Here is an 18,404-nt window from a genome sequence, read left to right as displayed (position 1 = left end):
CCAGAAAAAGGGGTTGGATCCAGAGTCTTTGAACTTGACTCTGTTGCCCTCTTCTTCACTTAGGGAGAAGGTTAAGTGTGAGAGACAGACCCGTGCCAAATCCAGCTAAGCGGTTGTTAGGAGGCAGGAGTTGCAATAGAAGCCATAGGGGCCGCTTTGTTCTGGGATTATGCTCCTTGAGCAGTTTCTCTTGGAAAATGTTGTGTGTACAAATTAGAGATTTAACTGCGAACACGAAGAACTTGCTGTAGGGGCTGTGCTTGGTGGTGTTCCCTGTGCTGGAGAACACAGGGTAGTTCCCTGTCCCAAGAAGGCAGGCTGAGGGCTGCAGGTATAGCTCCCAAGCAAAATAAATACTGTGGTACAAGCTGTCATCGCTTTGGGAGTGGGGAGAACTGAAAACGGAAAGTAAGAGTGATACGGCAATGCATGTAAGAGAGATGGAGCAATCGGATGGAAAGGAGATCCAGGGTAAGAGAAATTTAAAGCTAAAAGCTCATCTGCATGCTGCAGAGAAACACATCTGGTGTTTGGGACAGTCAGTAAGTCTCCAGATCTTCTGGGTCCTTTCTCCACTGTCCCGGGCTGCACAGCAAAGAGAAGGGGAGGCAGCACCCTAGGCTTAGGTCTCCACTGTCTGCTACTAATTTCTGTACCTGGGGATGATTTTGCACAGATCCCATCTTTGCTCTGTTGGCACCAGCTGCTGCTGTGGGCCATCACCGTGGGCTGTGACCTGCTCGTGCATTTAAAGCAGTCAATAGTAGCCTTGTTGGCATCGCAGGACCTTTCACTGCTTTCAGCATGGCATACGCCACATAAGTTGGGTGAGCCCTGAGAAGAGGAAAGGATTTATTTCACAGGTCTCAGGAAATTGCCTTGGTTTGAGGCATTCATCACTCTGAGTTTGTGACCTTCTGTGGATATCACCCAGGCAGTGTTTTTACTTTTTGTATCTTTTTCCGGATGTTTCTTGATGTCAGATGGATGGGAAACAGGACTGTCGTGTCCTCGCTCTGCTCAACAGACAGGCCTTTCTCAAAAGACACTCCCTAAACTAGCAAATACTATCTAATCCCCTATTCTAGCTTTAAAGGTTAGAGTAGCATCAGAGAATAGTTTTCCTACCTGGGCCTCTCATTCATAAAATAACAGGCAAAACTTGGCTTGCAGTTGGAGGTTGTTATCTAAGTCTAGTAGTGATGGTGGGATAGGATCTGGAAATGCTCTCCCCCTTGATGCAAGCACACAGAGTCTATACAAACCCTGGTTTTTCCATCCGCTTCCATTCTTTCCCTCCTTCCTTTTTTTCTGTTCTGCCTCCCCTTTTTCTCTCTCTGATTTGGGGAAATGGAGGAATCCTTTGTTTCCAGGTTGTCCTCAGTAACCACTTAAGCTTCTGTCAGATGCTGATAGGTACAAGAATCTCTCCATCAAAAAAGACTTTGTGCCTTACAGGATAGGTGCCTAACCTTGTACAGGCTTGAAAGTAAATACAAAGTAACTAGAGTTTCTTACTTCATTAAACAAATATCAGAAGAACTGTTTCCAGGTTTTTTATTATGATTTTGACGGGGGAACCTGGGAACTTCCTTCTCTTCAGTGAAAGATGCTGGGTACATAAATTTCTTTTATCTCTGCTAATTGCTAACAAGCATTGCTAGATGGTAACAATTAGCCTAATAATTTGGTCAGTGCTAGTTTTTTGTGTTTTTTTTAAAAACAGCTTTCCTTATAGCAAATTGGTTACAAAACTTGTGCTAGTGACCATGTTACATATTATCAGTAGCATCAAAGAAAAGTGAGCATACATTTCCAGAGTTGAATGCCCTTATCCAAAAAGATACTTGTAGCTTTGCTGTGAAGACCTGTTATTTCACATGGCTGTGTAAATCAGAACAGACTTTGAAATTGTCTCATGCATACTAAGACATGCTACTTTCTCTATTTGATTTTTTTTTTTTTTAACCTTACGAAATGTTATGAGATGCCTGAGCTTCACCAGTAGGTGTTGTAAGTTGAGTTTGTATAAGTGCTTCTCAACAAGACAGCCAATGGACATGTATAATTATAGACCATTGCATAGGGAGGGATTCATAAATGACTGATCTGTAGCTGGGAATGGTTTTGAGGTGTAACCTTGCGACTGACTTGCATGAGTGAAAATAATTTTGAAGATTGAGTGACTAGCTATTAGTAAGACAAGATGAAAAATGTTTTTGCCCTGCCAGCTGACCTTCTGCAGATCGAGGCTGGTTTTCCACAGAGAGGTGCTAGCAAGAAGGAGAATGGGTTATGTAATTTGTTGTTTTAATTTGCATATTTATTCAAGTGCATCTTCCCAGTGACCTCCTAATAGCTGAGTAGTGTCAGATGACAGTGCTTTTGCTGTTGCTGAAGTCTGCCAGGGTATCAGGCCGGCTTGTTCAGGAAGCAGCAAGGGCCAGGCTGAGTTCCTATCCAGGCAGAAGCAGTCAGTGGGGCTATAGCAAAAAAGCCTTCTTACCCCACTCAAACCCAGAGTGTTCGTACATGTATCTTTAATTTCATGGACTGGGGCAGAAGGGCTAGGAGAGATGGGCAACAACCCAAGTGTTTCCAGGGATCTGCGTCTGGCCTTGGTGAGAGCGAAGGTCTTTTGGTTGCTCAAGGCAAAGCTTGTGACGCTTGCCTGGCACTGATAACTGGTTTCGGATACAGCCGCGGAAGAGATATCCCTTCTGCCACTTGCTGGTTTCTGACGATGTACCCATGCAGCGAAGCTGGGGGAACAACTCCTTTTGCAAATAGTGAAGAGCAGCTTTCACATGTGGCGGAGGCCCAGGACAGGAATCGGAACTGACCCCCCCCTTGTCTGTGCCGTGCACCTCATCCAAGTGCAGAGTCACTTACAAACCTGCACTTTGGTGTTCCTGTCTTTAACCACTGCTGTTAAATGAGATGTGCTGCTGCTTCATGATAAGTTAAGATTCGTGAGGAATTGGGGATTAAGTACTTTCATTTCTTAGAAATTTGGGGGGAATTGTAATTAATGCAGAAGCTGCTGTAATATGGAGTAGAGGCAATCATCCGGTTTCATATTCACCAGCAGCTTACAAGACCCAGGGGTCTTTACCTGTTTCCTGATGGATTGTCTGCAGTTTGAGATTCTCTGTAAGGATGACCACCACTTTAATGCCAACGTGTGATTTTTTTTTTTTTTTTTTTTTTAAACTGTGTTCTCAAATTTAGATTCCCTCATTTATATTCATAAATAGGTTGTGGTATTGCATCATGCCAGCTGGATATTTGAGAAATAATGTGCTCTTATCCAAACTCTGAAATATTCTTGCAGCTCAGCTGGATCAAATTAAATTTTAATTTAAAAAATAATGCACCATGTGTTTACTTGAACCAAAACATTGCAAAGCAGTGAACTAGTGGATTAAATACAAATTTGGGAAAGTAATGCAATATAAATATGCAGAATGTTTTTGAGAACTAAATTTCTGTTAGGCTTCTGTTTGGACTTTACTTAAAAGCGGTGCTTTTAAATACTTAGGAGTGTAAACTTCTGCTGGTATGTGGCCAGGGCAAGTCTTCTGGAAGTACACTCAGCCTTGGAAGTAGTAGCAAGTGGAGCAGAAGCAGACAGGCAGGAGCAAGTGAGAAACCACAATGTTTCCTTGAAGTTCATTTCTTTCTCCTCCTTTTCCCTCGTAAAAAGGGGAAATTTTTGTAGAATTAGAGTATTATTATCTTGTACTATAGAGAGAACTTTTGGTATCCTTTTAATAAATGAATTTAATGATGGAATAGATATCTAGGTAAGATATGAATATTTATGCTCAGCAGTTTCTTCCTGGGGGTAATGAGTTTTGATGAATTAAACAATGTTTAAGGTTTTTAAGTACTGTCTTATTTTCAGAAGAACATCTTACCACATAAACATGGTTTCTGTCTTGTTTTGTCACTGATGTCCTTGCCAACCAGATTTCAAAAGTGAAACAGAAAGATAATTCAGTGTCTGTCTCTCTCTCTCCCTATCTAGATTACCAGCGTCTGATGACAGTGGCAGAGGGGATCACAACGCTGCTGTTCCCGTTTCAGTGGCAGCACGTGTATGTCCCCATCCTTCCTGCCTCTCTCCTGCATTTTCTGGACGCTCCCGTTCCCTACCTGATGGGGCTGCAGTCCAAGGAGGGAACCGACCGCTCCAAGCTGGAGCTGCCTCAGGAGGTCAGTCTTCGCCTTTGGGGTTGCTACTCTGAAACGTGTTATTAATATTTGTGTGAATCCCTGTTGGAAAATGCCATGCCTGGTGTTAGGAGGCTTCTCTGGCACAGCAAAGACTGTTTGCGAGCAGGAGTGAGGTAGTGGGGGAAGTCTTCGCAGCCCTGCTTCGGTCCTTTTCTGAGTTTAATGAGTGCTGCTAATTGCATTGACTTCTAAATGCTTCTCTTTTTGCTTCCTGCTGTGACATTGAAAGTTCCTCTGCTTTCCCCACATCACACACTTCATCAGGTTTTGTTACTCTTTGTCAGTGTCAACAGTCCTTTTGACGTGACAGAGGGCTAAAGAGCATTTCATTTGGGGATGGTCCTTGTGAAACTGGGTCTTGGGTGTGGTTGCTAGATGGTATAAACCTGTCCCTGTCTGCGCACTGCTGAGCAGAAGCGTGCCCCGTCCTGACAGCCTAGTTCCACCTACGGGTGAGCCCACGTCTTCTTGGCTGGATTGAGGTCTGTTAACTAAACCAGTGTCCTGGCCTCAAACGAGCCAGGCTTGTATTAATACCGCACCCGTGAACCACTTAGAGGCATACATACGTACTTTTAAAATATTGACTCACTCCAATGATGGTCTATTGGACTGAAGACCTTCTGTCCTGCTGTGCAATGGGAAGTGAAAACTTTGCCTGGTCTGTCACGTTTTCCCCAGAGAAAAATGACGGAAAGGTATTCCTCCTAGCCTAGGTGTTAAAATCACTGGTGGTAGAGAGTGAAATGGAGATTTTTCTACTCAGAATTTGACCAGGATAATTAAAACTGCTTCACATTTTAACCTGGCTACTGATCACTCTCCATACTGAAACGTCTTTGGTGACGGGATCCATCTCTTGAACATGCCATGCATTTTAACTTGGGTTTCTTCTTAAAATCAGTGGAACCCTAAGAATAACTGTTCGTAAAGCTGTAACATCTCATGACAGTGGCACCGCTGTGCCCCGGTCCATGTGGGGACCTCTCCTGGGGGCAGAGGCCCTAAGGCTTGCAAATAGGTGCTCTTACCGAGAAGGCAGGCAGAAGCAGCAGCAGAGAATATGCAGGAGGGGGAGTTTGTGTGCGGAAGTGGAGGAATAAACACAGGGCAAGAGTAATATGGTTTTTAATAAAGATTTATTTTAAGTATTAGGTGGAGGTGACTGATTCTTAGCCTAGGTGGCATGTAACAGTGCAAATCAAGTCTTACCTCATGGGTACAACGGCTCAATCACATAAAATTTGCACTGGAGTGGAAACGAAGCTGGTATCTAGCTATGCTTTTCAGTAAAACCATGCTAATATTACATAATTACTGCGATTTTTAAAATTATTAGTCATATGGTTTTAGTTAGCAGATTAAGCTGTCATTTTCCTTAAATTAAAATTTTAATGTGATGGGCTTGCAGTATCGCTGGAATAACAAATTAAATATTGCCAGTGAGGGAAGAGTAATAGTGGGGTGGAACACACACACACACACACAACCCCGCCGTTACAATGTTTAAGAAATGAGTGAAAAATATCAGCACAGCATTTATGAACACCACAGGTCCAGTAACTGTGGGAAAGGGAAAGAAAAAAAGGGTATTGAACAGGGAAGATCTTGAATCTCAAATTCCTCTAGACAATAAAAAGATGGAAAATCCTTCAACATGCAAGCAGTGATGAAGTGCTGTTCACTTTAGCATTCCTTTATTGTTCAGGCCAGCGGCTAGCTTTTCAAGCTTTTGCTCTAAATATAAACCATTTGTTTGTTAGAGATAAAAATTCTAACAACTGGCCATCATGCTGTCTTAAGGTTACTAATCTCTCTGCATTAACTTTAATCATCAGATGTTTTTGAAGAGAGAAGTGAGACCAATTCCCCAAGGGTTTTCTGAATCCAAATCTCATTTTTCAAATTTTGTAAATGATATGCAGAGCTGAAATTAAAAAGCCTTTGAAATGAAATATTGATAGATAAGAAGACAGTCCCTGAGCTAAAGAACCGTACCAACGCATACCACAACTCTTTAATAGCTGTATAGTTAAGTAAAGCAAATTGTTTTGTATGAAGAAATGCTTTTCTTTGTACAGTCCAAATTTATTATGAAGTGAGCTGAAATGACACGTCTGCTTTACCAAATGAATCCTAATACTTTTTAAAGTATCTATGTGAAAGATGATTAATGTCAAACATGTCCCTGAAATATCCAATATATTACAATTGTGTCTGCTGTGGAATGTGTTGTCCTGCTGAAAAGTCACCTTTTCAGAAAAGGAGGAAAATGCGTCCTTTCTGTTCACATAATCTGAAGATTAGTCTACTGTATTTGGTGAGAAGTAAAGAACAGTAAAAGTGCCTTGGAGAAGGCAGAGGAGCTGTGTTAATGGCCAAGTCAAGCTAACAAAGACCTGCTGCTGCCCTGGGCGTTTCTGCATCTCCCATTCTGCAGCTTCATGCCAGGGTAAAACCCATCAGAGCTCAGCACCTTGGGAATCTGACCTGGTTTAAGATATTATTCAGCACGGTGCACTTAGACAGAGAATTTCAGATGTAAGCCGCAGTTCAGAAGATCAATTACTAGTTTTCATTCTGCTACTATTCCTGAGGGTGCATTTGCAATGTAATTAATTTTTATGTAGGGTTCTACCATCCCCCCACTGACACTTTCCTAGTAAAAGTATCTGCTCCGCTAGATTCATGTCTTCATGTAGCTTTAATCTTATGGGCTGAGATCCATCTCCATGTGTAGCAAAGCTGTCGAAGAGCACTCTGTTTAAATCTCAGGCAGAGGAATTGCCAAGATTAAAAGCCTCCGTGGAAACAGGGGATGGGGGGGAGTGGGGAAATAGGGCTTGACCTCCAGTGGACAAGCTATACTCAGACATGATACTGAAGGATGTGCATGGGACTCTCTTTTGTAGCTTTGCTTACAGCAGCAGCATCTTTCTCACTGAACATCTCATTCCTTGGTAGCACAGCTACAGAGGCTTCCTGTAGTTAGCTCCTGGTAAAATAAACGTGCCCTTGAGATGTGGTAATTCACACAGATAGTATTTACATGGGCTGAGAAGTGGTGCTGTGCATCCTGTTTGCTGGTGTGTCCTTGGCTGGTCTGGGAGGGGATATCAAATCTTTGTAGTGAGAAGTTTGGGATCTGCAAGTCCCAGGAGAACAGGAGAGGGCAGGAGGCTTTACTTATTCGTTAAATCATTGCCATTCAGTTGCCCCCTAACTTTACTGAAATGTGAAATGTCACAGGCTCGACGACACAGCATCTCCTGCATATTTATGTTCTTACCTTTTTGTCTGGAAGCACCCTGGGAGAATAGGGCTACTTAGCAGAGGAGCCAATTCAGCGCTGAGTGTCCATTTTGAAACTTTTCTTTGTATTTCAGGCAAACTTGTGCTTTGTAGACATCGATAACCATTTCATTGAACTGCCAGAGGAATTCCCTCAGTTCCCCAACAAGCTGGAGTTTATCCAGGAGATCTCCGAGGTTCTCCTGCAGTTTGGGATCCCACCGGAGGGTAACCTGCACTGCAGCGACAGTGCCACCAAACTCAAGAACCTGGTTCTTAGTGACTTGGTGAATGATAAGAAGAACGGGAACATCCCCAGCAATGCCCTCAACATGTACGAGCTGCTGAAAGGCAACGAGACCATCGCCCGCCTGCAAGCCCTCGCCAAGAGAACAGGCGTGACGATGGAAAAAATGACCATCACGGCTCCCCTCGCGGAAAAGGAGAAGGATGGGAAATTGCCGTGTGAGGAGGTGGAGCTGAGGGACTACAAACTGAACGTGCAGCTTCGCGAGGTTTTTGCCAACCGCTTCACGCAGATGTTCGCAGACTACGAGGCTTTCGTCATTCAGGCTGCCCCCGATATGGAGTCATGGCTGACGAACAGGGAACAAATGCAAAATTTTGACAAAGTAAAGATAGCTGTGTATTCATTTTTCCATCTGAAAGTGCTTTTGGGAGGTGGGGGAGAATAGCTATATTATGTATATATAGCCTAGGTACTCTTTAATCTGCCATTCTTCATCTGCCTGACGGAGAGATTTGTCCATTTTTGTTACACAGGGCCAGATCGCCTGTCAAAGTAGATGGGTGAGCCAGTCAGAGCTGTCCTGGCTTGTACGAACTGTGCTGGCAGGTGTCTGCCCAGCTGATGGGGCTTCTCCTGTGGGTTTGGTGGAAGGGTAGCAATGGAAAGTGACTTTTTCTTTCTTTCTTTCTTTTTTTCTTTGCTGAGAGGAGAGGTGCACACATGAGACAAAACCCAAATCCAGTGTTTCTTGTTTCATAATCTCTCAGTAGGGCTTTTTGTTAATGAGTAGCGTTGTTCTGTAGAAGGTTATCACATCGTTATGGCAGAAGAGTACTGTTATGACTCCCTTGTAGTCTGTATACAAGAGTGAAAAGGAAGCTGAAATTGGAAATGGGGAAATAAATAGACTGTAGGCCAGCAAAAGGAATGAGAAATGTTTGGAAGCTTGCACAGTTATTATTTCCAAGTGACTTTGCAAAGTAGATAGCGTTCTTAGCCATCAGCTTTTTCAGATAGAAGTCCTTCTCCAAGGAGAATGTCACAGGGTTAAACAGTCAGGAATAGACTAAATATTGATTTGAGTGAGTTTTTGATCAAAAAAAATGCTGCCATGCCTTTTATTGGTCTTGTTTGTATTCAGGCGTTGAACAGTGCAGCATTCAAAAGGAGGGGGTTGTTTGGGCAATCTCTGCTAGTACTTCTGCAGTAAAACAGGCTGTTAAGGTCAGGATTTTCAAAGCTCAGTTAGAGACTTAGGCACACACTCAATTTTAATTGGAATTTCATGATTAATTGTCCTGCTTAGCTTCACAAAAGAGCATTAGCTGAAGAGCATTGTACACCCCTTGATATGTATGACAGTAAGTGATGGGGTCCCAAGCAGGGATGTGCAGACCAGAAGCCCCAAGTGGGCACACATGGCAGCGGTCTGCTGCGGGTTGCACAGGGCTCATTCTTGTGGGTGGTAGCTGCTAGGCTCCTTTGAAAAAGCTGGCAGCACAGTCACTACTACAGTAGCTCGATGCTCCCTTTACTCTAGCTGTCACAAGGCCTCCCCGACTGCTTATTTCTCACAGTCATGAGCAAAGTGGTGACCCGTGAGCCAAACCCCTTCGTAGCTGGATCCTGTCCTCCAAGAGGTGTTTTTGTGGTGGGGAAGCCTTGTCCAAGCCTTCCCATTGACTGCTGCGTCGGTTCTCTGCTGTAGGATGGCTCATTGTGTCAATGCTGGGCGGGAACATGGCACTAACAAGCTTTTCTGTATTTCAGGCTTCCTTCCTTTCGGACCAACCCGAGCCTTACCTCCCATTCCTTTCACACTTCATTGAAACACAGATGTTTGCAACCTTCATAGACAATAAGATAATCTCCCAGTGGGAAGAGAAGGACCCTTTTCTGCGAGTTTTTGACTCCCGAATTGAGAAAATAAGGCTATATAACGTAAGGGCCCCTGCACTGCGGACATCCAACTATCAGAAATGCAGCACTTTGAAAGAAGCAGGTACGTTCAGACAGGCTAGTGAAATATTCAAAAGTACAATGTCAGCCACAAAGAAATATAGGTCCTCAGTCATCTGAGTGTTGCAGCTGATGAGGAAGCCCTAGAGCTACCTGAGGAGGACTCAGCGGTGTCCTTATTTTCCCTAGGCAAAAACTTCAGCCTGCTTTTAAACACCAAAATCAGCAGGAGCCTTTACCTTCCCTTCGAGCTCTCCTAGGCTGGTGCCTTTAATAAACACAAACCAAACCACATTGCTGGGCTCGCTGTTTCTCATTTCAGGCAGTTCCTTTTCCATTGCCAGGAGAGCTTTCCTTCACCGTGGTGGTAGGACCAGTGCCAGCCACGCCGACAAGCTGAGCCCCGGTGTTTGCTCCACTGGCCTCATCTCCCCCTTCCCATAAAAAGACCTTTTTTTACCTTACACCATTTGGTTAGAGCAGCAGGGGATGCCAGGGACATAATCCTGTGTGGCATATTTAGTAGATCCAGCAATAGATGCTCAGTGTTAATGAACAATACTGTGTACTAAAGACTTGGATTTTTTTCCATTACAGTCAGAGGTTGCATTTTTGAGTTATATTTGAGTTTCTTACTGTGCAAGTATTTATTTCATTTCCAAGTAATACAGGAAAATTATACTCTTAAATTTGTTGGGACACATATTAATGAACTGGGGCAAACATGTTTCTCATGTGGGGTTTTTTTGTCTGTTTAATTCCTTCAGAGTGTTTTACTTGTTACAAATGTGGCAGAAATAGAAATCCTGTGTCTGCTTAACTTCTATCTAAAACCAATTCTAATTTACAGGTCAACTGTCTATTCAGCGTCTAGTTTTGGTAGATATTGTGGCACCGGAACCTCATTTTCTGTCTTGTGAAAAGCAGCAAACTGATAGTAATATCAACTTTCCTTCATATCTTCATATTTACCATTCACAATATATGTGACTATGTGACCCTAGCACCGATCCAGCACCTGTTTGTTTAACCTGCTATTTTTGGGACCCTTCAAACCCTCTGACCCCAACTACCCAGTCCTTTTCTCCAAAATAAAACTATATGAAGCGATTATTAATTTTTTTTTAGAGGAGAAAAAAAAAAGCTGCTGAGTTTCTAATGATAATGTATGTAAATCTTATGACAGTTTCTCTCCCATCACAGTTTTGTAAAATAGGAAACAAGTTCTGTGTTGTTCTTGACAAATGGAAAATGGATTTAGCTTCCACATTTTGCATATTTATTCACTAGTCGCGATATGCTGAAAAGAACGGGCCTGCCCGTTAATGGATGGGCTATGAAGAGTTGAATATTAAAGTTGCTAATTAAATGCTGATTTCCCCCATACACCTCCTTTCCCCTCTCCTTCACAGTGCATCTAACTCAATGTTGAGAGGGTGACAGATTTTATTTTCATCCTGCTCGAGATTTGAGATTAAATCCTCACGTCCTTGAAGCAAACGACTGGACCGCATTAGTCTCAGCGGAGCCGAGATTCCCAGGGAGCCCTCTCTGGTCTTGCCGTAGCCTCCCTTGTTTCCAAGCATCTGTTCATCTTCTTGATGCTGCTTAGGTCTTGCTACAGTTAGCTATGCTTTTTGAAGGCCTGTTATCCAGTAATGGCGTATCTGATTTCAGGAGGAGGATCATTATAGGTGCCAGATGTTTGCAAAACTTGGGTATCACCCCCTCCATGTGTCTGCCCAGGGAGACATGTTTGGGGCAAAGCAAGGTACCCAGCCCTGCAGAGAGTTGCAGCTGGCCTCAGAGGTCTCCATCCTGCTGAAGGAGCATTAAAGCCAAACACAAAATTTCAGGGGAAGATTGCACTGCTCTTGCCAGTTCATAACCCATCTTGTAGGCTCCCATAAATACCTGCTTGCTTAACAGCTAACTTATTTGTGCCAATACTAGTTGTGTTGGGTGAAGAAACTAAAAGCAAAATAACAAAATAACAGCGCAGATGTTTCCTCACTTCTGTAAGTGGCAGATTTCTGGGTCTAAAGTCACTATTTAACTTTTTAGAGCGTTTTCAGGAATTGGAGCATGACCACTTCTGTTGTCGTAGCATGTGTCTTCAGGTGGTTTGCAGATGTGGTTGTTCACCTGTGACTGTAACTTGCAGCCCAATCCATCGAGCAGCGACTGATGAAGATTGATCACACAGCTATCCACCCACACTTACTTGATATGAAGATCGGCCAAGGGAAATATGAACAAGGTTTTTTCCCGAAGTTGCAATCAGATGTCTTGGCAACAGGACCCACCAATAACAAGTAAGCACAGGTTTTGTTTTCTGGATTTGAAAACAGGTTTCTCATACAAAAGAATCGCATCATTGGACAGAATTCCTAATTTTGGATGGCTTCTGACCGGTGTAATGAGCCCTAGTAACTCTTTCCATTTCTGGTTTGTATGGGCTGCGAGTTTTGAAGTTATAGCCACGTTTTGGGTTACGTTAGAAAGTGTTAGCTCTGGTTTTGGGAAGATTCCTCAATACTGTTTTCTGTTGAGTAGTAAGTACTGTGTCTTCTTATACATATTTTTAGTTTTATCATCACATAATAAATTTAAAATTAATTTCTTCGCTGTTTTGCACTAAATAGGATAATTTGGAAACCCAAACCAAAATTCAGATTCTGAAAGAAATTTTGGTATTGAAACCTCCACACCATCCTGCAGAATGAAATTAATGCCCACTCTGTTCCTCTCTTTTCTTAGCTGTTATTACATGACCCAAAGATTTTTATAGCTCTCTTTCAGTTTCCATGTTGGAATAACCTAGAAGAATAACTTGATGAGGGTGGCAAGTATGTGGTTCTGTACCTGGGTTTCTCTTCTGAGTCTGATAAGGTTCTGTAGTGCACTTTGCTATGAAGGTCAGGGTATCTATAGCTGTGGAATTGAGTGTGTCATTACATAATTAATTTACCTAATGTAAAATGAGAACCTGGAGTACTGATACCCTTTACATTTATACAGTTATAATATAAAGTAAGTAAGTGCTGTAAGTTTGAGTGTTGGGGTTTTTTGTTGGGTTTTCTTTTTTCCTTCCCTCAAACCCAAGGAACAAGAGGGAGTTTCTCCCCCTTCAAAAATGAAAGATTTGTGCATCAATGATTGCTACTTCATGAAATTATTTATTAGCTCAAGACCTCACTTCCAGTTTCTGTGGTAGGTCAAAATGTGGGAGCACCGATAAATCTGAGAGCTCCAAAAGCTGTGACTGTCCAAATATTAAAGCTAGCTCTTGTTTTAGACCTGTGCATGCACACAGGCTGCTTTGAGCTCCTGTATGAGGTACCCACTCAATTCTATTTATACACCTTTTGTGCACCCCAGTGCTAGCTGATCCCTTTTTAATAACCTACTAGGAATAAGACTTGCAAATGATAAAATAAGATACCCTTAAGCATTGAATATTTAAAGAATTGCAATTCTTTAAAACAAATAAAAAATAATTTACAAAAAAAAAGAGAGGAGGAATGTGTATTTCAAAGTTCCTTTGTTTGCAGTCTTCTTGCAAACCGAGACAAAAGTTTACAGGTAATGCTCCCTTGAGGAATGGAGGACTTCTTCATCTTGTGAGATGCTGTGTTTAGCAGTCTGCCTCTTATCCTTATGGTGGGTTTCAGTTTTACAGTGTCAGCAACAGTGTGAGCATGCCCAGCTTGCTCAAAGTTGCTTATATCTTCTGGCTCTGTTGCAGAATCTCAGTGAATGTATGAATAAGCATCAGTTAAAAATAGTTTTCCTTATGCCTTTTGAGATGCTTCTGTTACATTGGTACCTATTCTAAAATGTGACTTTAACTCCTTGAGTGATAATTTTGATTTAGATAGCTGGTTTTGGTCTTCAAATTGCAGCATGTTTCAGAATTTGTAAGTACCCAAATCCCATTACTTACCGCAAAGCGGTGTCAAAGTGACAAATGTTTGGAATTCTTCCAGTTGTATATTGCCAAAAAGGTTTGTAATTGGAAAATCTCAAGACCATCTGTTTATATCTTTCTGCTTCCTGGCTTTTTATGTGAGCAGCTGAGAGGACTCTCTCTCATTTAAGATGTGTAATTCTGCTGAATTTACACCCACGTATAAAACAGATAGCCTTTTCACGCTCTCTGCAAATACAGCATAATTCTATTGACCACAAAATCAGTTGAAGTATAGCCTTCCGTTAATTTGAATTTCCTAGTGTATGCTTCTTGGAGATACGTTATACTTGCATACAGGGCTGGGCCGTTGCACATGGGGATGGGGGAAGGGAACATTTCAGCTACATTCCCAGGCACTTCAGATGTAGCTATTGTGTGTGTTCATAAAGTTAATGTAGATGAGAATAATTTTTGCAGACTTCAGTTCTACATAGCAAATTTTGTCCTGAATGTTGTAAGGAAGTGTATTTGCGGGGGGGCGGGGGGGGGAGAGGGGAATCATTCCCATGTTACAGGCAATTGTTGCTGGACAGTAGCAAATAAACGAATTCAAAGCTGTGTTAATGAAAACCCGTCCTCAGTGGCCAGCCATCAGATTTTTATTGCTTCCCTTTCTGGGCAGATAAACTAACAAATACGTAACTAGAACTCATAGTGTTATCTAGCTATTCCCTTCCTGTAACCAGGCAGGGCGCTGAAGATACCTCTGTCAGTTACTGGGCTGTTCTATGTATAATATATCTAAATCAGAAATATAATGCAAAGAACAGACACTTTTAGTTTTAGTTCTAGATCCTGTATGTGATCCCTGAAAACCACATTGCCTAGACAGGCAGAAATTGTGTTTGGGAGAGGAGGTGTCTGGCTCTTGCTTGCTGGGCATGGAAAGCAGGGCTTGGGGACAGAGGGAGGGCTGACAGTCATATTGGATCACTTCCACCTAAACACAGCTGGAAGCAAACGTTGATCACATTACCATGTGTACGTGTTAAAACACCAAAGTCTGTCATGCAAGTGAAGTCTAATAATATTTCATCTGTCAGCCCACAGCCATGCTCAGCAGCATGCTTTGCCCCACTTCTGTCACTCCGCTGCCACCTTCCGCGTCCCCTCAGGATGTCCTTTAACAGAGTGGACAAGGGGGTGAACCTGCGCCCCGCCGGCTGCTTGCTGCTTTCTCTCACCTGCTTGGTCATTTGTGGGTAGGGAGAGCAGCTCCTCTTACATTTTCTTCTATGCTTACCAGCATTCAGACTGCAGATGCATGCTTGGTGTCATTAGGGTGGTCTTCACCTCTTCCCCTGTGGTGGTCAGGAAATGTTGACTTGCTCAGCTAAGCAATAACTTCACCGACAAGAACTCCAAACTTCAATTTACTGAAAAGAAATGAAAAGTTTAAAAACAAGCAAATAATAAAAAAACAAAAAAAAAACAAAAAACCAAACACCAAAAATACCAACCAAACAAAAGACCACACCCCAAACCCCCACCTCCATAAAATTGGAGAATAGGGTCCCAGGTGTACAGTTTCCCTAATCATCTTTTTGATCAAAACTGCCAGATCATGGAAAGACATTAACTACAGAATATGCAGATCTAAACTTAAATGAAGGATGATAACTGTATCCAAATTATTTCTATAAGTTAAAAAAATATTATTTTTCTGTAAAGAAAAGAGCAATTCATCCCAGCTAATAGCAATTAAAAACAAAACCAAACCGAAAAAAGCCCCACCCAGTTCTGTCCTCTTTCCCATCAGGCAGCAATGTTCCATTTGAGGGACTCCTTCTGCACTCATCACCTTTGATACATCCCCCAAGTCATGGGAAAACCTTCTGAATCTACAGAGAGCAGGTGCAGCTTTCTCTGGGTTCAAAAGTGGCCCATCCCTGCTGCTCTAACCTTGTAAAATAGTGGCTTCTGCAGAAGTTCTCCTAGAAAGCATCCCTGGGGGAAGCAGGCTGTAGTCCTTGAGACAGTTTGTCTATTCATCTGGAAATGAGCAGCAGTTTCCAGAGCCCTCCTTTCCTTTTTCAAACCCCGGCACCGCTCTGTGGTTTCTGCATGTTCCTCTCTTCCTTCCCTGCATGTGTTTTCTGCCAGGCTTTTAAAATTGTAGCTGGGACTCCACTGGCTGATGCATTTGCAATGATCCAGGAGAGGAATTTGAATGACAAAAAGCCAAGCTACATAAACACTTCATGGTTTTTGATTAGCTAATTGTTAAATTAGGGTGAATATGCTTACAGTGCAAAATTAAAACAATGAAACAAGCTGTGTTTTCAATCTAATTGATTGCCTTGTAACTTAATTTGTACTAAGAAGCTTGATAAATGAGATTAAACATTGCAGAGGGAAACATTGATTGCACACCAAGCATGGGAATATATTTGCAGTCTGGCAATTTGTAGTGAATGCCTGCAAAGAACAACTGAACTGATACTTTTTTCCTTAATTTCTTTCAGTTTTCAAAGGAAGATTTTGCTTTGTTACACATTTACAAAATGGCTTAAATTATCCTTTTTTTGCTTTTTTCTTTGTTTAGCCCTGCTTTTCCCACCTTCTTTACCTGAGTCACACTTTCCTCCTTGCTTCCTTCCCTGACCAGCCTGTTTCCTCTTTCCTGCCCTGGCCACTTCTCTCTCCCGAGCCCTCTCACTTGTATCCCAGCCTCCTGTGATCTTCGTGCTTTTGTCTGTCCTCTGTGTCCTACCTGACCTGCAGTGATCCCTAAAGGAGGGTGCAGTCCAAGTCTTCAAGCATAGATCCCGCTAGACTCGGCCTCCTAACCTCGGGCTTTAGCCAAGTCATGTGTCGCTTTTACCCATGAAGCAGATTTCAAAAGTATTTGTTTGCTTTCTCCAGGCATTTGTTCCTGTGCTGTGTTTTGCTGACCTCACCACTGTGTCAGTATTTATTTGTAAAATTCATGCATTAGGAGCATATGAAATTGGTTCATTTTTGTGTTCCAGTTTATGTCACGACTTGTGTGGGCACTGTCCTGTGGCCTCCATCACCGGCCCCCCCTTCCAGTTGTGAACTGCCCAGGGTTTATCTGCCTGGTGTTCTGGTTCTCCTAATTTTTAAATAGAACTGCTGTTTTCTTATTCACTAACATTAACATTGGTTAATGTTTTTAAAGAAAATATGTTATATATAATGCAAAGTGGTTGCTGAATCTCTGTATGATGATAGAATTCATTCTGGTTTTAACTAAATTATTTTTTGTATGGGAAGCGGTCTGTCTCTTGTACTGAGTGCTTCATATTATATGGGCTTTTTCTACCTTCCTATCTGTTGGGTACTGTTTTAAGGCTGTCTGTCTTCAAAAAAATTTTTTTTTTTTTTTTTTTTTTTTTTTTTTAAATCAAGCCAAACAATTGCATTTTCAAGTAGTATAGAGTAGCATCTCTGCAGTGCATCTAAATGAGCAAGAAATGAGTCAGCAATGAGCCATCCACACACAACACTGATGTTATTTAAACTCTGCAAGTAGTAAAAGCTCACCTTTTACTTACGACAATCTGAAACAAGCAGTTACAATACATTTGGTAACCTAATACAGCAAACCACTGACAGGTGCAATGAACATATTAACCACTTGCGTTCAAATATATTCATTTTCAAGAGTAAAGTGTAACTGAAAATCTGCTTTAAAATGTTTTCTGAAATAGGAACTATGTGCTATGGGGTCTTGGAACCTGATGGGCAATCCTCTGCTCAACTGGTGCAAAGTGGTAAAAGGGCAATTAACGTCTTTCAGTTAATTCTGCACAGCTATTTTAAAATGGTATATTAAAGTTCACAGGGAAGAATGTGTGTCGAATTCTTGCACCCTCTATGCTGTTTACTCTCCCCTGAACAGTGTTACTGTCTCAAGGGAGTTTGCAAGTTAAATACCACTTAGGACAGTGGTTTGTCAGGGCTTAAGGGGTGATGCTGGCAAATAGCTACTGCCGTTCCTTGCAGAGGATGGCGGTTGTGGGTACCACCCTTTTAAATCACTTGGTTTTATGTAATCTGATGAGACAGCCTGTCAGTGCAAGATCATTCTCTGCAAGGCATTTTGCTCATTTTTGTCCACCCAATCAGCAGTTTAAAAGCTTTCCTGTTCAGCCCTACAGCAGAGATGGAAAAGGTGCATTAGTCTCTAATTGAGCCTTCATCCTCCTTACCATAGAGCAGTGTGTGCAGAGCAGATTCACAGTCCAGAACCCTTCCCCTGTCAGCCCATCCACGATCAGCTGGAGCTTGGTTTCAACCTTCCTTTTAATTTGTTTGGTCCGACGTGTATGTGACTTGGAATCTCTGTGTAGTCCCACACAAACTACTTCTGAACCCAGGCAGATTACATGTGCAGTCTGTGAATTTAATGTGTGCAGGCTGCATGCATGCTTTAGGGGGATTTGGTGGAGGGTGTAGTGCAGCTCTGTGCTAATTTGTGAATACAGAAATGCAGCCAGATAACTCCTTTGATGGAAGTATATAGGTAAAAGGGATATTGTCATGATTTGCAGATGTAAATAGCAGTCTGCCACAGGAGATGGTCTATATGAGGAGATTTAGGTTCTGTCCTACAGGCAAGTGCATTTGTCTCCTTCCTTCTCTGTGTTATCACTGTAAATAGACTGTAAATTATGATAGTGATTTTCATGGTGATGGCAATATTGGTTAAATCTGTCTGTGAATGAA

The 18,404-nt window shown here is 42.2% G+C and overlaps 1 protein-coding gene across 1 annotated transcript in view; it reads left to right on the top strand.

The window, feature by feature from the left end:
- Positions 1-18,404, top strand: part of DENND5B (DENN/MADD domain containing 5B) — a 79,371-nt gene that overhangs the window by 33,780 nt on the left and 27,187 nt on the right. Inside the window, exons 5-8 of the mRNA XM_010566347.1 lie at positions 4,031-4,218; positions 7,626-8,162; positions 9,551-9,782; positions 11,904-12,054. Coding sequence (XP_010564649.1) covers positions 4,031-4,218; positions 7,626-8,162; positions 9,551-9,782; positions 11,904-12,054 — 1,108 coding nt within the window. The remainder of the gene's footprint in view (positions 1-4,030; positions 4,219-7,625; positions 8,163-9,550; positions 9,783-11,903; positions 12,055-18,404) is intronic.

Source organism: Haliaeetus leucocephalus, unplaced genomic scaffold (genome assembly GCF_000737465.1).
Source record: "Haliaeetus leucocephalus isolate CR32 unplaced genomic scaffold, Haliaeetus_leucocephalus-4.0 Scaffold206, whole genome shotgun sequence".
Lineage (NCBI taxonomy): Eukaryota > Metazoa > Chordata > Aves > Accipitriformes > Accipitridae > Haliaeetus > Haliaeetus leucocephalus.
This window is presented reverse-complemented; position numbering and strand designations above follow the sequence as displayed.